The 20348-nt window shown below is 35.9% G+C and overlaps 1 protein-coding gene across 3 annotated transcripts in view; it reads left to right on the forward strand.

Moving 5' to 3' along the window:
• BANK1 (B cell scaffold protein with ankyrin repeats 1) overlaps positions 1-20348 on the forward strand; it is a 154898-nt gene that overhangs the window by 44587 nt on the left and 89963 nt on the right. For all 3 annotated transcript variants that reach the window (XM_072405629.1, XM_072405630.1, XM_072405631.1), the window contains one exon: positions 124-320. In XM_072405629.1, coding sequence (XP_072261730.1) covers positions 124-320 — 197 coding nt within the window. The remainder of the gene's footprint in view (positions 1-123; positions 321-20348) is intronic.

Consider the following 20348-nt stretch of genomic DNA (forward strand, 5'->3'; position numbering starts at 1 on the left):
TTAAACATGCTTGCATTTATTTTTAATTTTGATTTTGTGATATGTTAAAAAAAAGCAGTGTTTAAGGTTAGGTAGTAAAGATACATATCATGGTTATATCATTTAACTCTAACCCTATTTCAGATGCCAGCTCTGTTGAAATACCTACCATACTACACGGTGCAGCTAAACTTGGACTTAAAGAGGTCGCACTTCTGTTACTACAAAGCCCAGTGGCAGATCATATTTGCCAAATCACCAATAAATATGGAGATGATCCAGCTACAATCGCTGAAAAACATGGACATAAGGACATACAAGAAATCATCCTTGATGTAGCAGTAAGTTTAAAATCATTCTATTGCAATTGTAGTTCTGACACTGTGGCCAAAAGATGGTAGTTATTATGTTATTATGTAAGTTAAGGTGCTCTGTGAGCTCCATAGATTTGCATAGTTTGTTTTAGATCTCTGGCACAATAGTATTTTATGCCAAAGTGTCAAATAAGAACTTGAACAGACATCCTTCATTGCTAATTGCAATGAACAGGCTTTTCATTTGATTATTCTATAATGTACAGACAAAAAACAGAACCGGTCGTTCTAATTGCTTTAAGTCCTAAAGAATGTGAGAAAAAGTTTATTTTCTTGGTCACATTTTTGTAACAAGCAGCAATAAAACATTTTTTTATTTTGGTGAAAGTAAAAAAGGGCATTGTACACCAAGTTTATTATAACATTTTATCTTAACTAACTAGCTTGTTCCCAAATGAAATCACTTAGATCTATCAAGAATCTGTCCTAAAGCAATTTATAAAATGTGTCTGTGAGAATCCCCTCTTCATCCAGGTCATGGTGTATTTTGTAGTAATTAGTCAAATAAACTGGACTTCTTTTAATGTTGACGATAAATCATAGCTTGTCCAATATGCTTTTTTAATATAAATGAGTGTCAGGAAAATACTTATAGATTACTATGGAAGTTCTCTACACCAGTCACCCAGCAATGTTCATGGATCCATTAGGATGGATCCATGAACAACCCATGGGGAGAAATCATTATGCAAGTCAAGGAAGAATTAAGAGGGAGCACACGGGAGTGCTGCTTGCTTGTCACTCCCCTATTTCCTCTACATAGAACAGAACAGATGATGTGTGTAGAGATTGATTCCAGCAACAAAAATTGTGATTAAGAAGAGAGCTTTGTCTCAGCAATACACTGCTGAGACAAAAGATTGTTCACCCAACCACAAGTGAAATAAGTTATGCAGTGCAGTTTAAGTAAGTAAGGCATAAACTTTTACATTGACAAGACTAATAAAAAAATCTAAAAAAAAAATAAAAACACTCAACAACAATGTGTACATTTTGCACAGAAAGGACTAAAAAGGATGGTTGGCAAGAATAATGACAACCATATCAACATGGATTAACCATCAATAGAGTTAGAGGCCTTCAACACCCTTGCCTTCCACATATAACACTGTTTTATGAGCATTTATGAGTTGCTGTTGCAGTTGTGACTAATTCCTATTCCTATTTTTTAAATATCAACCAAAAGGAGTTGATATTATTTATTAGGCTTATTTCATCTTCCTCATTTGTTAGATGTTGAATGTACAACTTTTGGGATTTTGATTAATTTATTTTTAATCATGTATCCTTGGTGATGACCCTTGTTTGTTGGTACAAACAGTACAATATAGTTTTTTTGGAAGTTAAATTGGAAGTTTAACTTCCCTTGCAGTATGAATAATTTAGTATTTTTAAATGTCAAATCGGTACATTTAAAAATACTTCTAATTTAAAATTTCCCACTGGTCCCGCCCCCCAATGCACGGACGCTACCCGCACACATGTTGCATGCTCGCCCGGCATCTGCATCCCCTAACCTCGTGTCTCCAACGTTCACAAGCTGGGATGCGAGGCCAAGGGACACAGATGCCCGGCATCACCAAGTGGACACAGATGCTGGGCTGGCATTGCTGGAGGACGCCCTGGGCTCATGAGGACCAGGTAAGCCCTCAATTCCAACTTGAGTATGGCTCAGGGTTACCACTTTTTGTAATAAAATTTCACCCCAAGCCACACTTAGGATTACCGCCAGGGCGGTTAATTTGCTATTAATTACCTAAAAGTTTTATTTTAGTAGTGTTTTCTTTACATTTTTAATGGTCTGTATATTTTTGTCTCTGATACTTATGGGATGTCTGTCATTAGTGGATGATATTAGTGGGTTTGGTTGTCATTTTCAGGTATTAGTAGGATGTCTGTTGTCAGTTTCAGGTGTTCTTTTGCCAATCTCAGGAAGTGAAAGGATTCCTGTTTTTAGGTTTTAGCAAAGGTAAATAAAACTTAACTATCGTCTGGGCATTCTAAGCATCAGTTTACAATTTAAATAAATAAAGTGCTTTATTACAGTGGTCCCCAACCTTTTGCACGTCGTGGACCACTAAATGCATGGACTCTGCACCGTGCGGGGAGCTGTGTGTGACTCAAAGGGGAAAAAACTTACCCCTAGAGTGAAGTCATGATGCCAGAACCTGCCCATTCTCCAATCACAGGCTCAGACCGCAGCTTCGGTCACGTCCTTAAGAGGGCCCAAAGCTGGACCCCATTTGGCCTAATTTTGTTCTTTTGTTCATTTATACCTCAGTTAATTTATGGTATTTTTTATTGTGTATGAAAAGTATATATGATAGTAAATAGAAAAATACTAAAACATTCAAAAACCCCTATTCTAGTAGTGGACAAGTTAAAATTAGTATATACTTGAAATGATTACAAATCATTATTCAAATGTACACTCTGTTTAAAACAAGAACATCAATGTATTAAAACCTTTTGCATCTTTTAGACTTATTGGTATGGGAGCAATAGCAACAGCAGCCAGCATATGAATCCTACTGGATTATTACCAGGCATGAGCTGTTTATTTCATATTTAGAATATTTTTTTTAAACATGGGATATTTTGATAATATGTTTGGCTAAATGCAGGTTAAATTATACTATTTTTGAGGCATGAATTATGATTGTAATCACAAATGACTGTTATCAAAGCTTATTTCATTGACTGATCATTTTTAAAATCTTGACGAAGGTGGAGGGAACTTGAGTATGGTCAGTGTTTGCGCAGAAAGTAGTATATTAAATACTGGGGCACCACATGTTATTGTAATTGATTGAATGTATAGTCAGGATCATGACTCCTAAATCTGTGTTTTTTGATGGTAGAAATGATTCAAACTAAACGCTGAAAATTTTAGAACAATCTCAGGAATGTGACTGCAGACATGTGGTCTGTACCTCTATACATTGTTCTCATTGTAAAACTGTGGAAAATACTGAAAAATTCTGGAAAACTTTGGGAAAAAAAACCAAACAAAAAAAACACTGAAACTGAGAAATCTGTGCTGTGCAATAATGGTGATTTTTGTCTTACTGTGCTATGAGACAGTAGCAGCAGCACTGAGAAGATACGAAAAGGAATGACAAAAGCAGGAGTCACTTTCAGCAAATAATCAACTTCAAGTCTCCCCTTCAATACAAACATGCCCCCATATCAGAGACTGTATTTCTGCTGTAAAATATTTTTTTTTCTACTTGTAAAGATTTTGCAAACTCTCAATCTTTACCTTCACCAGAACAAGAAAGAATCTCCAAGTCTGTAGCTTATATAGTGAGGGGAGGGCTGACTTTCTATTGGTTGCTGGTGGTGGCTGTACATGCTCATTATGCCTTTTAGAAAACTCTGCCGGTTGAAAAACAGAGCCCCAAATACTTTGAACCAGCATGGGATTTTCCAGGTAAAAGCATTATTGCAGACGTTAGCAACATTTGCCTAGTCATTCCTAATTGTTTCTGGTAAACATGTTCATGGCATCTAAACTGAAAAGTAGCCAATGTAGAACAGAGAACCACATAGCCAGGAGTGGAGGAAAAGCAATGTTTATTGGTATTTTATAGATTTAAATGACATAAATTACCATAAGGTTACCACATATTCCCACAATACAAACTAACTTTACTTGGCCCCTCAGTCTAATACTATACTCTGCCCCTACTTTTCATCTATTATCTGTAACAAACATGGCAGTTCTAGAGGTTTCATCCTTCATGTAAATGAAGGGAGGATTGGTTACTGTTGCATTCAGCCCAAATCCTACAGGAATCAACATGTCTGAATAATCAGACTTCTGTTACTGCAGTAATATAAACAATCCTGGTGCACATGGAATTTAAACCTTCCTTTTCTTTTTCTGTTGTCTGTCTGAAAGCACTGCTTTAAAAGGAACAGTTCTTATGTACCTACTTCAACCAGTAATATAAGTAACGCAAGATGGAGGTCATAGTGGTTCTAATAGAGATGAGGACTGGGGTCTAGGCCAAATAAGTATTGGATGTTACATGTATTTAGGATTTTTATAAATATAAAAATATTCAACATAAACATATACAGGTATTCCTTTTGATCTGTAAAACATGTTTGTGTATGTTTTAAAGGTTCATGATAATACACCACAGAAACCATTCATGTATATTGACAGTTAACAGTATACAGTATATTGATGCTTATGCATTCAGCCCATTCCTTTAATTATAAAAAGGTCATAAAGTGCATATTCGAACAGCAATTAACAAATGAATGAACATGCAGACTTAAAATTATGTTATCCTAATGTTCTTTTATGTGTGACTGGCTTCTTAAACACTTCAAAACGTAAATGTGCGTAGAAATAATAAATTACCAGTTTCCGAAGCTGCCAAAGCTGCTTTTTTTCTTCCAAAAAATTGGATTTTGATTTCCCTAAATTACAAATGTTGCATGTTCCCTGATTGGTTCTTTCCAGAATAATTTTAGATAATGAAAGGTACTACTGCTAATATGTAGACACTATACTAGTTTTCATTCACATAACTTACCTTTTGTAAATGTTTTCTATAATGCACCATACTTTTATAAACCAGAAACTTGAGTCAGTATGAACAAAAGGATGATATTGCCTGGTGTCTTTGGTATTTAACTTCCACTCTTTCTGTTTGCTACATCATCAGCCACAGTTATACTACAAGAAAAAGTAGAATTTGATTGATATTTAAAAGCTGATTGACAGATAGGTCCCATTCTGTGTGGCCCAATGTATTAAACTTTCATCAGTGAACCTGGGTAATCCAACAAACCTGGAATGGATTTCTTAAAATTTATTTGCTATTTGTTAGCAAATGTTTTTAATCCTGGACCAGAGAAAACCCAGGTTTGCTGGATCACCCAGGTTCACTGATGAAAGTGTATCCTCTACAGCCTTCAAGATCCTTAATAAATCATGCCCTGTATATTAGTAGCACATACCAAAATGCCAGTATCAATAAATATATTCTAGTCAAGCCATTCCCAACCATAGTTTTACCTAGCTATAAATTGCTAGGGGTTTCTTGAGCTGTTGCTAATTGACTTCCTATTTGATGGTGCCTGCATTGATTTGAGGCCATTGCCACCTTTAATGGGCCAGCAACAGGACACCAATCTTTATACCAGTTTGAAAAGGGTGCATTTTGTCCACCAACCCCCAATTAACAAGGATTCCCTTAGACCTGAAAGTTGTTTCAATGGTTCATTGGAGAAGGGTTAAGAAGGGCTGCTCTAGTCCATTGCAATAATGTTTTTCTCAGTAATGATTTGGAGAGGGGGTCTGGCTAGCATACAATTCCTTCCATTTTAGTGCAAAATCCACAAATTTGTAGTTTTTGCTTTGTAAAAAAAAGTCTGAGGATCTGTGTTTAAGTGCTTTTAAATGTTACTGTTTAATGTGAAGAATATTTTTTAAAGTAAATGTATTCTCATAATAAATAAAAAAAACTTTAAAACACACCAGCCCTACTAGTAAATACAAAGGCGGGCCTGCTCAGCAACTCTAGTTTTACACAGATAAATATTTATGGGGAATAGGGATACTCCTAGTTTAAATCAGTATACTGGGCCAAAAGCAAAAATAACAATAAAAAATAGCAATGATATATTGCCTGCAATTTTATTCTACTATGAAAGTAATTATTTATTTGTTTATTTCATATCATGACTATACTAAAAATGTACTGGTAAATTAAAAACATTGTATTTTCTGGACCCACATGTAGGGTACTTTAAAAACCAATTCACTCTCTTCCAGCATCCCTTGATACAGTACATAAAAATCAATTTACTTTCCTCCATCCTTTCCTCTCTCAGGATTTAACTGATATATCATCGCTGACACGACAATTCTAAAATGTGCTCTTCAGCAGATTTAGTTAAATTATTTGTGCTGTTTGTAACTAAAAACCATTAAACTTACTAATAAGACAAGTAATGTTCAGATGCTTTCAAATAAATTAAAAGAATGTTGATTATTTGTAAGCAAAGATGTGTTTATACTTCATGTGTATCAATCAAAGCAAAAAACTCAATGGACACCCTCAGAAATTTGGAAAAATAAATCTCAGTATATTGGTTCCTAATTCATTTTTTGCAAAGTGGTGATTTTGATGTAAATGAATATAAAGGCAAAAATACAGTGCAGCTTCAGTGTTCTCATGGGAAGTGGATGGGTGGAGTTCTTATTTTGAATGAGTACTTTTACAATATAGCAAAATTACATTGAGACTACATTAATTAGATTTCAACCAAAACAAATAAATGGCCAATGAACAATCATGATTGTCAGTTTCCATAAGTAGATAAATAGAACTTCCTAATCGGCTCCCTGGAGGTCACTGGTGGTTGCCGGAAACCTTTTTTGGTATTTAGGATGAATGATATTATACAGTATATTAATCATGAATTGATGAAATGTCTGCTTTTCATGTGGTTCTACAGACTTTACAAGGTACATATTGCCTAAATATCCAAATGTCCCAAATACAATTATAGAAATTGCATCTATAGAGTATAGTACAATAGCAGATGTAGAGCAGCCTGAGCTAAAACTTTGAGGAAGGTGGAAGGAGAAGGAATAGACCACAGCAAAGTGGCACCCCTCAGGTATGGAACCATTGTAGGCAGTGATCCACTGCATCTGTGATTTGGTTAAAGTGGTTTAAGAACCATTGAAGTTGTATTCCTACTGGTCTAATTACATGTAAAAAACAGAGCACAGCAGGTTTAAACTTTTATCTGATATGCTCTTTTCAACAGCTATTTTCTCTACTATGAATTATAAATATAATTTACCACCATTGTTTCAGCTCATTTGGAATAGTTGTCTAATCTGGCTCTTTTTCTGGTTTAAGAATCTATCGGAACAAACAGCTGCTGATGGTAATGACATGTTATATGGGATCATATGCCATCTTCCAAGCTATCTGCAGAAAATATTCCTTCTTGGGTGGAGTAATCCAGTTTGCAAATGTTACACTTACACGTTGCTTAGCATGCATTCTCTTGTCAGGAAAATATATCTGACCACTAGGACCACTTTAAAAACAAATAGTGTCTGCATTTGTAGCTGTAGGGTTCTGCAGCAAAGCAAAACCAAAGATGTAAGCTAAAGCACTCACATAAGATTTGACTGTTTTTAAGTTAGATGACTTAAAATCTGATGGGATGTTACAGGTTATTGCAAGTGTCTTTTTCGTACTAGAAAAAAAAGTTGAATTGTTAGATGGTTGGGTGTTACTTTGGTATTTGGTTTGGAGAGGATCTGTGCACTGGATGACAGACTGTAGCGCAGGGGTGGGCAAACTGTTTTTATTTAGGGCCACAAACTTAAATAAAATTTAATAGAGGGGCCGGGCCAATGGCAGAGTGAGTGGGCGGGGTTATGCATCATGACGCCACTGAACCTTATGTCTTGATGGCATAACCCCACCCACTCCCCCATTGCAGATCTGAGCCTGCAATGGGAGAGTGGGCGGGTTGTGTGCAGGGCTTGTGATGGGGGAGTGGGCAGGCTGTGTCACCTCACACAGCTCGCCCACTCTCCCATCGCAGGCTCAGATCCAGGGGACGTGTTCCGCAGCTCTGGCTGGTGCGCCTCCCCCAGCGGGGTCCTACTCCTGACCCTACTCAGGGTGGCACTGGCCAGAGCCGTGGACCACCCAAAGGGCTAGAGAAACATCCCTATTGGGCCGTATATGGCCCGCGGTCTGTAGTTTGCCCATGCCTGCTCTAGCTTATGCTTCAAGTGTTACTACATCGGGGATATCACAAAGCTTCTCATATATTTGCCCTTTCATGAATCCTCATATTCCTGCAGTTCTGCAAATGCCTGCTTTATTTTAGAAAATGTTATAGTATGATCTCGGTAAGGCTAGGTACACACGTGCAATAATTATCGTTTGAAAATAAACGATCAACGATTATTCATGATCGTATTGTGCACAATTCTGTACATGCTGCAACGATACGATCGTTCAAACATTATTCACCAATAACGTACACACTAGATACAATCGTTTGCATGATTGTTTGTGAACGATCGTTCGAACGATGCAGGAAGTGACATGTACAGGAGAAAGTGTATCACAGAACAACCCACGATCACTGAATGACCTTACACACAATAGAGTACAAACGATCGTCACCCAATCAGATCCGCCGGGACAGTCGTTTGTTTCCAGCGAGATTCCTCGTTCGTCTGTGTCGTTGTGCAATTTTTTTTTGTCAACAAATATCGAACGATCTTTCGTGGATCATTCGTTTTCAACCACAATTATTGTTCGTTTTCAACCACAATTATTGCACGTGTGTGTGCAGTCTAAGTGACTAATATAATGATTTAGTGATAGCTGACTATCAGCTTTACATTCATACAAACAAACTCAATCTGTTTGAATCCCAGTATATACTACCCTAAAGGCTCTATTTTTGACAACCTGTCTAAGTTCCCCCAGCAGTGCTAAAATTCACCACGAATTTTCACCAAGAATTTTATTATTTATGGCATTTTATTTTTTTTTCAGTCAAGCAGCAGTAAATAAAAAGTGACTTGTAACAGTTCTGTAAAACAAATTCTGGTATACTTTTACTCCACACCATACCATCGTTGATGAGATGGGCAGGTTAATCCAAAAACAAGATAATACAATACTCAAAACAATTTCCAGCTCTTCAAATTTGCCAAAATTGTTAGAAAAAAACAAGATTTAAAAATATTTTGATAGCTTTTTTCCTGTAAGATTACATGCTGCACCTGGGACACCCCCTAGCACAGCTTCTAGATTTTACATTAATAAATGCCACTGAAGATAGGCTGCAAATGTAAGCATGCTATTATATAAATATAAAATAATCTATAAAGCTATGACACATAATCATTACTCATATGCGCCATGGCAATGGTTAGAGAAGTTTACTTTAAACATGACACATCATGCTGTATCCCTTTTATGTTAGAAATATTATCACTACAGGTTATACTACATTAAAATGCATATGGTTATAATTACCATAGGTAGCACCTACAAACTCAGTGAAGGTACTAAGGTTTTCAACAACTCATATCAAATAGCTCATATGCTATGGTTATAATTCACAAACTATGCCATTAACTTCCAGCTAGCAATTCACATTACTGCAAATTGTGAACTTTAATTTTCCTAAATGCATCAATAAATTAACTAATGGAGAGTGCATATTCTTGCCTGGTAAAGTGCTGATCAGCACCACAAATGGAAAGTACTCTCATTTAGAAGATCCATTTTATTTGGAAATTAATCAAATTGAAAGGTGAATTTCAAAATATATTACACTACAGCTTATTTGAAAGATAACTCCATATTTAGCATTTAATATCATATTCTGTGTTGTTAGAGAATATCACCAGCTGTAATTTACAACTTTGTCTTTGACATTTAACAAGTTCTTCCCATGGTATGTCTGAATTATAATTATGAACTCTGAAAGGTCATAGAGGCCTCCCAGGTTGTTTCAGTTAGCCCAGCAGACATACGCGTGAGAAAAAAAAAGTAGATACTTTCCAGAATATAAAATAATAAAACTAAAAAAAGTGTTACACTGGATGTAAAAGTTGTAACTTATGCAGAAAAAGGATCAGTATGACAGGGCTGTATCCAGATATCAAACTTTCTATTATAGGTTGGACCAGAGACACAACCTGCTCACTTCATTGAGCCTGCGTTCTGTGCGGGGAACAAAGTTCCTTGGCTCCTGCTGGGGGGCGGACCAGCCAGAGCCGCAGACCACCAAAATTGTCTCGCGGACCAACGATTAAGGACCGCTGTTCTAGAAGCTGCAGCAAATCATACTGAGTCTGCCTCATATGTACCAGTGCAAAAAGAAGTTTAAAGTAGTAAAATCCCAAACATATGCTTCTTTTGAAACAGCATGTTCCTAATATTACTTATGAATAATATTTAAAGCGGGCTCATCAGTGACTTTACAAGTCTGAATGAATATATTTTATACATGATACAGCATGTAACTGCAACAATTTGGTATAATTTATAAAAACATAATTTCTTGGACTTCAGTGTAGTGACTTTGCCTAAACTGGGTTGCGGAAATAAGGAGGAAGCTTTTCCTTATTCTTCTATTCCCCAGTGATCAGCATATAGTAGTTAAGAGGTAAGGTAAAAGACTGAAGCAGAGGATATGTGTAAGACATTTATGAACGCAGCCAAGAACTGCAAAGGCATCGTAATTTATTTGGCTGTTACATCTCTGAACCAGCAACTTTGTACAAGATGAAGATGATGCTGACCCTGCACAAATTTTGCTCTATACTTTTGGAAAGGTAAGGCTAGGGACTGTGCCTAAGCCAAAAAGAGCAATTCTAAAAATTATTGTCATCGGTCTGCTGCAGCATTTTCCTAGTTTTTTTCTCCCCTAGTAGTTGCTCTGACCGTAAACTGTAACTGTATAGAAAATCAGATAGATTGTAAGCTCTTTGGGACAGGGTCTTCTCCCTTCTTCATGTCACTGTCTGTATCTGTCTGTCATTTGCAACCTCTATTTAATGTACAACTTTGAAATTATGTTGACACTATATAAATCCTGTTTATTAATATTATTATTAATAATAATAATATTAATAATAATAATAATAATAAATAATCATAGAGGGTAAATCTGTGTGATACTTTTGTGATACTTGATTATTTTGCTTAAAATATAAAGCCTGCTGCACGGTTAGCTGGCTTCACATGATTATGATATCTAAGGGAGGCATTTCAGTTTATTTCAGGCATCTCAAAGTTCCTATTCAGTTTTTGTAAATGCATACACAATCCTTCATTTGACCATATGTATTGGAATAATGCTGATGTAAACTATAATTAGAACTGATTTAATATGAATATTAAAAAAACCCTTGTTACAGTTAGACATCAATTAAAATTTGCCCTAATACTAAAACATTTCGCTTAATTAATTGCCACTTATATAATAGCATGAACATTATGTGAAATATGCAGATGAAAAAACAGCAGCCTATACACTGTGCATTTGCAATCTAGAACAGGAGCAATCTTTGGGCCAGTACATAAATAATAATGATATATTTGGCTTAAAAATGTACGACCAAATACAAAACGATATCCTTTTCTGATCAAGGCTAAATTTAGCCTCAACTCTTTAGCAACTATTTCTCATTGTTACCTACTTTATTTATTTTTTTAATATTATTATATATTGTTGTTTTTTTGTTTTTTTTATTCTTATAGTCATGTTGCAATTTTGAAAGGAAAAAGTGTAAGAGTGCTAGTGTGATCTAATGTCTACAACCACAACTTCAGTAGGACTATACTGATCAAACTCGTGTATATATACAAATGTAGAATATATATACAATGCTGTGCTATACAACTATATATATATATATATATATATATATATATATTTATAGTTGTAACAGTCATTAAGTGTAGGAGGCTTAGAACTGGGTGAGGCAAACTCTACTACCAAGATGAGGTTGACCACCACGGCAAGACTGCACAGCAATAAGACAAAAGGTAGCTATATTACATTAACAAGGTCTCTCCCTGCCAAAGATTTCAAAGCAAGCTGAAGTTTCAAGATGTGATGTTCATGCTCTATAGAAGCACAAAATGTTGAGAACCATGGACGCATTAGTTAGCCAAGGAAACTTGAGGTAGTGCGGCAGTTGAAAAGCAAATTTTGCTTAATTCCCTCCAAAATTTGATGTCCAGCAGGGCCATTAGCTCAAAATTAGCATAAACTGGTGGAACCTAGGTACACCCACATACTGTTCTAATACGTCTGGTCAGAGGAGGTCTCCATGAAAGAAATGTGGCCAAAAAGTCATACCTCAAATGTGGAAACAAGGCCAAGCGACTCAACTATGCACATGAGTGTTTATAGGCAACAGTGAAGAATGTTGGAGGTTCTTTGCAACTTTGCGGCTGAATTCCTGAAAAAAAGATTTGGGGATTTGGTCAGGATTAATGGTGTACTCAGTGATGTGAAATGCAAGCAGATACTTTCCCATCATGCAATAGCATCAGGGAGGCATCTGATTGGCCCCAGATTTATTCTGCAGCAGGGCAATGACTCGAAACATACAGCCAATGTCATGTTAAGAAGAACAAGGGGTCCTGGATGTGAAGGTATGAAAAGGCAGAAGGATTTAGGGCAGCCTACATCCACAGAAGACCTGTGATTAGTTATCCAAGATGTTTGAAACAACCTGCTGAGTTCCTTCAAAACTGTGTATAAGTGTACTTAGAAGAACTCATGTTGTTTTGAAAGCAAAGGATTGTCACACCAAATATTGATTTCTCTTCTGGACATTCACTTCAACACTAGGATTGTCTATATTCAAAAATTTGAAAGGTTGAGCTCCCAAATCTAATTTAAAATATGCTTACAGAACTGTAAATGTTCAGAAGCTCAGTTCCAGGGAAATGGCTAAATACACAGTTGAAATACATGCGTTGAATCTGTTTTTACCTCCAAAGATTTTCTTTTTATTTATAAAATCATAAGATGTACACATCACTACCTTGTTGTAGACCTGACTTTTCTCCAGTACAGTTTAGCAGTACAGCCTGGTCACCAACCTGTACCCAATCTGTGATTAGCCATTGAAGAAGCCTCAACAGACTGTCAAGGTCATCTGTTTGCCCTAGTTTTTTGACAGCAGTTGTGGAACCAAAATGATACCTAAAATACCAAAAAAAAAAAACCTTCAGTGAATTGGGGTTATGCACAGAAGCTCTTAAAACAGGAATCTTCTTTCTTCCGTGTATATGTTTCTTTTTTTATTACAATAATTTTTGGGACCTCTGATGGAAGTGCGAGATGCAGATATCCAGTTTTATTAATTGTGTTTCATACTGGTTTAAGGTTGGTTATACTTTCCTGTTTCTCAAAGGCTTACTCCACAAATTCTACTGTTTCGCTGCACTTAGTTGATAGGAGCCAACAATACGAAAACACCTGTATGTTTGGAATAAATACATTTATAATAATTAGGCTGTACCGATTTTATAAACCAGTTCTGGGTGCTCAGCTGGCCTAGAGGCATAAAGAAAAAATTTGCATTATTCTGTCTGTTATCCTAAACCAGAAATGACACCTTACTTTCGGGATTTGTGCTCAAGATGAAACATGCAGATACCTTATGATTTTTAAATAAACGCATAACCACATTTATCAATGTTTCTCTATATCTGCCTGGAGTTAAGTTGTAAAAGCGGGAAATTATATCTACTATTTTTGGTCCCCAAAGTTTATTAGTTCTGAATACAGTCAAATACACATAGGCGAAAAATCAAGAGCTGCATATTTTTTAAGAGCTCGGTTCCCTCTGCACAAGACACTAAAGAGAACCTGCAAGGACCATAGTATGGTAGCTGTGATTGCTTTGTTTTCAAATATGTGGTCGTTAGAAGAGGGGATACAAAATGCAATACCATGATACTGGTTCTTACACACACCAACTTTATATTTAAAAGATTCTTGGTTGTTTTTTGACACCTTCTCATCTGCATGATGAAAGGTAGTGAAGGAAAATCCACCCAATAAGGAAACCCTTACTAGATATCAGACATATGTTTTAACCCTTTCCCTTTATGTCAAAAGAAAATGTTTAGCTAATTGACCTTGAAGGAGTATTTAGCTAGTGAAGACTGAATGACAATAATATCAAAATGGAAATACCTTTAAATTACGTTAGTAAAATCAGATACCACACTTCTATAAAGCCTGCTGCACTGTTAGCAGGCTTTACATGATTATGATATCGAAGGGAGGCATTTTCAGTTCATTTCAGGCATCTCAAAGTTCCTATTCAGTTTTTGTAAATGCATACACAATCCTTCATTTGACCATATGTATTGGAATAATGCTGATGTAAACTATAATTAGAACTGATTGAATAAGAATATTAAAAAAACCCTTGTTACAGTTAGACATCAATTAAAATTTGCCCTAATACTAAAACATTTCGCTTAATTAATTGCCACTTATATAATAGCATGAACATTATGTGAAATATGCAGATGAAAAAACAGCAGCCTATACAATGTGCATTTGCAATCTAGAACATTTTTTATCATTAGGTAAAGTTTAGTATGCCTGGGTAAAGAATTTGCCACTGCGCCCTACTTCTACATATTCCTATTGGCCAACAGCTGCAATGGACAACTTATTTAGCCAAAATAAATACATATGAATGAGGAAAAGGTGGGCCCATTTTGTCAAACGTGTCAAACCTGTATGTGTGAAAATGGCCTGATATTAGTAGAGGTTCAGTGGAGGTGCAGCAGGTATGTGTCACCTGCATACCTGCATTTCATACCTGTTTGCCTCCATTCCCCCTGTGACAGAGTCTCCTTAAGATGAGAAAGTAGAAATGAAGTAAAACCTTTAAACTAAAATTGGAAAAGAAATTGGGACCAGAACAACTGCATGGTGTGCCCCTTGTACTTTTTTGATGGCCTTAACCACATCTTCTCCAATTTTAATCAATTGGTTGTCATAGGTAATTGATCTCCACCTATTTGGAGTGCTGTACAGTATAAACGGAATGTCTAAAAATAAAGAGCAGCATATTTCTTGTGATATGGCACACACATGTTATGATTATTAGGTTGATAACAAATTTTGTTGACCAGCATTTGTGTTTATGGAAATCTCATGGATACTTACAGAAATGTTGCTATGGCTATGGAGAACACAAAGAAAGCCAATGAATAAAAGGAAAAGATTTGTATAACATGGCACTAAAATCCAGGCTGTAAGACCTTTAGTACTTTCAATAATAGAAGGCACTTGGAGAGAAAGTTTATTTTATGTTAATATATGCTTTTAATACAGAGCTGGCTGTCCATTATAGTTACTATAGTAACCTTTGTAGTAATTACATAGACTCGGTAAGCTACTCAATTTAAGAGTTTTACCAATTACAACAAAATAAAAGCAGTTCAGTTATCTTCACCTATTGGCCCATTTACAATGCTTCTAAAAACGGACTTATTATTAAAAAAGACATAAAAACGAAGGATACTAGTGCGCTGAAGTATTACCACAGCACAATTTCTCTTTATAAACCATTCTCTTTGAATCATCCTTCTTTAAAGATGAGCTAGGTGTCTATTTTATTTACCCAATAATGTGTGTTCTTGTTCATTCATATGTTTATATCCTTATGTTTTATTATTTATTTCACTGATAAGTCAGCTGGGAGTTTAATATGTTACAAATGAATATGTTTTCTCTGACATTTCAATTTCCAAATTCTCAAGAAAACCAGTCACAAGTAGGTAATTGCAAGATCTATCTGAATATGTATTATACCTTTTTTTTAATAGTCCAGCATTACTTGAAAATGTATACTTGAGCCTTGTTTAGAATTATTTCCTTTGAATTTACTTAACACTTTGGCTTTTTTGAGTATGCCACCTGGTATTTGCTGCCTTCATGGACTGTTCGGCTTGTTTGCAGCATCCAATTATACAGTATCAAAGGTGGTTCCTTAGGGTTTTAGTCAAAGCACATAAGTGCAAAATAGCTGTTATGAGAGAGTGGACATCCTATAAAAGAACTGTTTGGCATCACACTTTGAAGCATGTTTATGCATTGGGGTTTTACCCAATATTGGTTTAATTGACAGATTTGTATATATGTGCAGACTGGTGCCCAGTTCACCTCCTGTTACTTTTATTTCACTATTATTATATTGGTAAGTATTTTTAGAAAGCAAATATAATATGGCCTCATGGCTTGATACCCATTCTGCCCCCCATATACATACACAAACATATAAGTATAACTCTTTACTTCATACTTTTGTTGAGGAAAGAGCAGACCCCTCCAAATGATCAGTGCTTATTGCAAGAATTTTAAGAAAGCTTCTTAGCAGATTTATACCTTTCACTTTAAAGTTTGTTTTACCATGTCCATGCAAAATAATTCTGGATGGGAGAATCTGGTACACTTCACATGGTTTAACCTCCTGGGCAGTTCATTTCTGTCCGGATTTATATGTCTAAAAGCAGTACATTGTTTTTCATGTAAATTTATTTTAGAGTATAATATAATAGTATCAGTATAATAAAGTTTGAAACACAAAATCATGTCAAAATGTCATAATAAATACAATACATTAAAAATAAATAAAATTGAAAAAATTAAACATTTTTAAAAAATAAATATTTTACTCATACTAATATAATATACTGTAAAATAAATGTTCATGAAAAACAATGTACTGCTTTTACACATATAAATCCACTGTATTGCATTTTATAGTTTTTTTGTATTAAATGCAATACAGATTTGAAGTTCCCGCCACACCCTGAACGGAACGTCCGCACACCAACGTCCCTGGTAACTCCTCGGTGACTCATCAGATGCAGAGGATGGTGGCCTGAGAAAGCGAGAAGACGGGGATCGCAAAGAAGTATGCCGGGTCAGGTAAGGCTCTATCCACTATTGTTTTCCATTGGTTTAGCTACCCCGAGTGTGACTTGGGGTTACCGCTTTCAACATCTTTTTTTTACCCCGAGTTGGCAGGTTAATGAGGACAAAAATCTGGTGTGTGTACAGCAACTCATTGCCATCATGGGTCTGATTTTTTAAAGCTCTCCAAGCTTGGGGAAGATCATAGGAGAACCTGGGTGATTGCCGTTTGCTTATCCTCCACTCTTCCCTCTCCATAAAACAGAATGGTACTGTGTGTACAGTTCTTGTTTGTTCATCTGTAAGTGAAAACCATCACAAACAATTGTTTCAGTGACAGTAACCTGACATCTATCTGAAAACTATCATTCCAAACCATTTTATTTGCTTTATGAAAGCCTACATTTATTTAATTATGAAGTTACTTATAAAACATGAGAATATATACAGGGTGCCATGTCTCTTTATAATTTGCTTGGCTAACCAAGTTTCTAAATTCTTTTGACCATAATCCCCCACAATATAAGTATTTTTTGTGAAATATGGCTGATTAAATGCAAAAAATACCAACATATGGTAAGTATGCATTACCTCCACAATACCCCCTGATGGAGCAGATATAAAATCCTTTTAAAGGGCTTTTGCAAGTATTGCCCAAATTGATTGCAGTAAGATGAATGGAGACCATGATGAGCAATGCAGGGGGTCAAAAGACCATAGAATGTTAAATTAAAGGCCTCATGTATACTTTATCATGTTTTTAAAAAGTGATTTTAGAATTATATAAATAAATGCATGTTTTTTTATAATGAAAATAATGGTTTGGATTGTTGTTTCAATTTATTACATATTTGTATTATCATTAAAAGTCCATACATGCATATGTAGTTGTTTCAACAAAAAATAAAATAGAAGTGTTGTTCTCTTAAAGTAGAACTGGATTCTCCTCCCATTTTATAGCATGGTTGCCATATGTCCAAGAAATGGACTCCGTTTTTTTCCTAAATCTAACTTTATTAGCACCTTAGCTGGTTGCCTGGGGGAAAAATACATCAAGTAGGAGCTTGTAGAAAAGTGTTTATTTTCCAATAATGTGGAGTGGAGCTGGATAATTTGGAGCTGTTTTAGGGTTAATCTAACCACTGGGACTTTGGCAACTATGGCAAGCCATGAAACAGTAAAATGTCCATAAGCAGTACTGTTATAGTTTATATTCATGGCTGCCATATGTGCTTTTCTGCAGTCTGCACCAGTCTGAATCTAGCTTAAACTAGAACTAAGGTTCCTCTTTAAAAATTTGTGACCAGGCAGGGTTTTTTTTTTTGCAGAAAGAGAAAGGCGATAATCATTCTGCAATAAGCATTCCCTCTTGCCTAATTTCCCCTGGGGTTGCCAGAATAGAATAAACTCCTACATGCCTTTGCAGGAGTTATGTCATCCCAGCCAATCAAGATGGACGAAGATCGCAACAAGGAAGAGAAGGCAAAGATGACGGTGCCGTGTGATAGTTGGGTATGATAGGGTTTAGTTGTGCTTTAGGAAGCTGTTGGTACTCCATGGTATAACAATTTTCTAGCTAGGCTGCCCTGCAGTTTTCTTAGATTTTGACCATTCCTAGTAGAACAAACTGTATTATAACATAGTGATGCATTGAAATTATGTACAATACCCTACATAACATGCACCTCTGCAATGATGCTCTATCATTTGAAAATAAGTTTTGCTTAGAATTTTAGTGCATATTTTTTTAGAAACAGTGTAAGGGTTTATTGTCCATCGTTCAAATGTAACCTTAGCAACTGTTTGGCACTTGCACAAAAAAAATCTAAATATAATAATGGGAAATTTAAAGAGCACAAAAATTAAGCTATATAGCATACGTTACCATTGTGGTAATCTTGTAAATACATCAGCTATTTGCTTCTTGGCTTGGTCATAATATGCTTGTGACGAATTTCCTCTCAGCCCACATCCCTGCGCATGGACTTTCCAGCACGCTCAGCAACAGTCCACGCACCATCAGGCCGAGATGGGCCGTCACGGGGCAAGGTTAACCACTCTGTTACCCCTTACCACACCAGACAGGGATGTCTCAGTAATCACAATCTTTAAAGTAATGTATTCAGGTTACACTATTTTTACCTAGAGCATTCAGAGATTCAGCTTTCACTTTTTATAATGTTTATTAAGTAAAAACATACAAAAACAGTGCAAAAACAATTATAGAAAAGTAAGGACTAATCGAAAAACAATAACAGAACTATAGCAACATCATAAAATAAAAGGGAAAACTGTGAAATAATACTTAGTTAGAGTTGGTTTTCCTTGGTCCAGGTTGCTGTGTAAAGTCCAAGTTATTGGCCAGAGTCACTGGGCTCCCTGCAGTGCTCAATGTGTCAGTGCCGTTCTCCTTATCAACGAGATGGTATATGTGAGAGCTGTCTCTGCTAGACTTACATGGCTTTTTCTATGTCATCAACAGAGGTGGTACTAATAGGACCATCTAATAATAGCAGGTTGGGGGCTATCTGAGGGCCTGGGTCCACATAGATTAGGATGCTTGTAGACACTCCCAAGAGGCCCAAGTTCCAGCCATTATTATTAATTCCATAAGTACAGGTTTTATGAAATACCAACTCCCAGATAATTAATCACCACAAAAAAGGGAGTTCACAGAGACCAAACTAGGCATGTCTGGGACTTATGGTTCACCAGAACAGGCTAAATATGGTTTCCAGGCTTTCCAGAGGCCTCGGAGACTAGTTCTTGGTCTTACCATTACGATCCAACTACAAATCAGTCAACTACTATTTTATACAGAATGGTATATTGGAAATATAAAGCTTAATAATACATGGGTTTCAAAATACAGCTTAAAGTTCAATCTGAGACACTCTGTCTAGCCTTATCTGAATTATATTTGTTTTGCAGACACAAAAACCAGACAGTCACAGCAGGTGTTGTGACTAGAGGGTCTGGAAGGACCCTGGTTGTCAGATAAAGAAATACCTGAGAAGGGGAAATGTATGACCATAGTCTGCTAGAGAGACAATTTCCAGCCAAAGACATTTTAAAAGAAGACAAATTTATATTTAAAGGGGAGTTTAGGAATTACTGTTATTCACAATATCACAATGTTACATGGTGTTGTGAATATAAAACAAGTGAATCGAATGATAAGAAATTATGGTGTCACCATCATAGCTAGAAAATGTGTATGCTGCATCAATATTACAAACCACTGGTTTATCAAACATTGCAGCTGAACATGGAAATTAGTCAACATATTTTAATTGAACTTAGCATCAGATCTATTTTTTCATAATCAATGCTTATATGCTAATGTAACACAGGTATTTTCCCTAACCAAACTATTATCAGCAATTATTCTCCCAATATATCATCATTTTTGTTCAGGGATCATATGAGTTAAGTTTCCCCTTCCAGGGCTGAAATGCTGGCTTTGACATGACACAGCCCTGTAAATCCTTGTGTCCATGCAGTTCTTGC

The sequence above is a fragment of the Pyxicephalus adspersus genome, chromosome 3 (assembly GCF_032062135.1).
Source record: "Pyxicephalus adspersus chromosome 3, UCB_Pads_2.0, whole genome shotgun sequence".
Classification (NCBI taxonomy): Eukaryota; Metazoa; Chordata; class Amphibia; order Anura; family Pyxicephalidae; genus Pyxicephalus; species Pyxicephalus adspersus.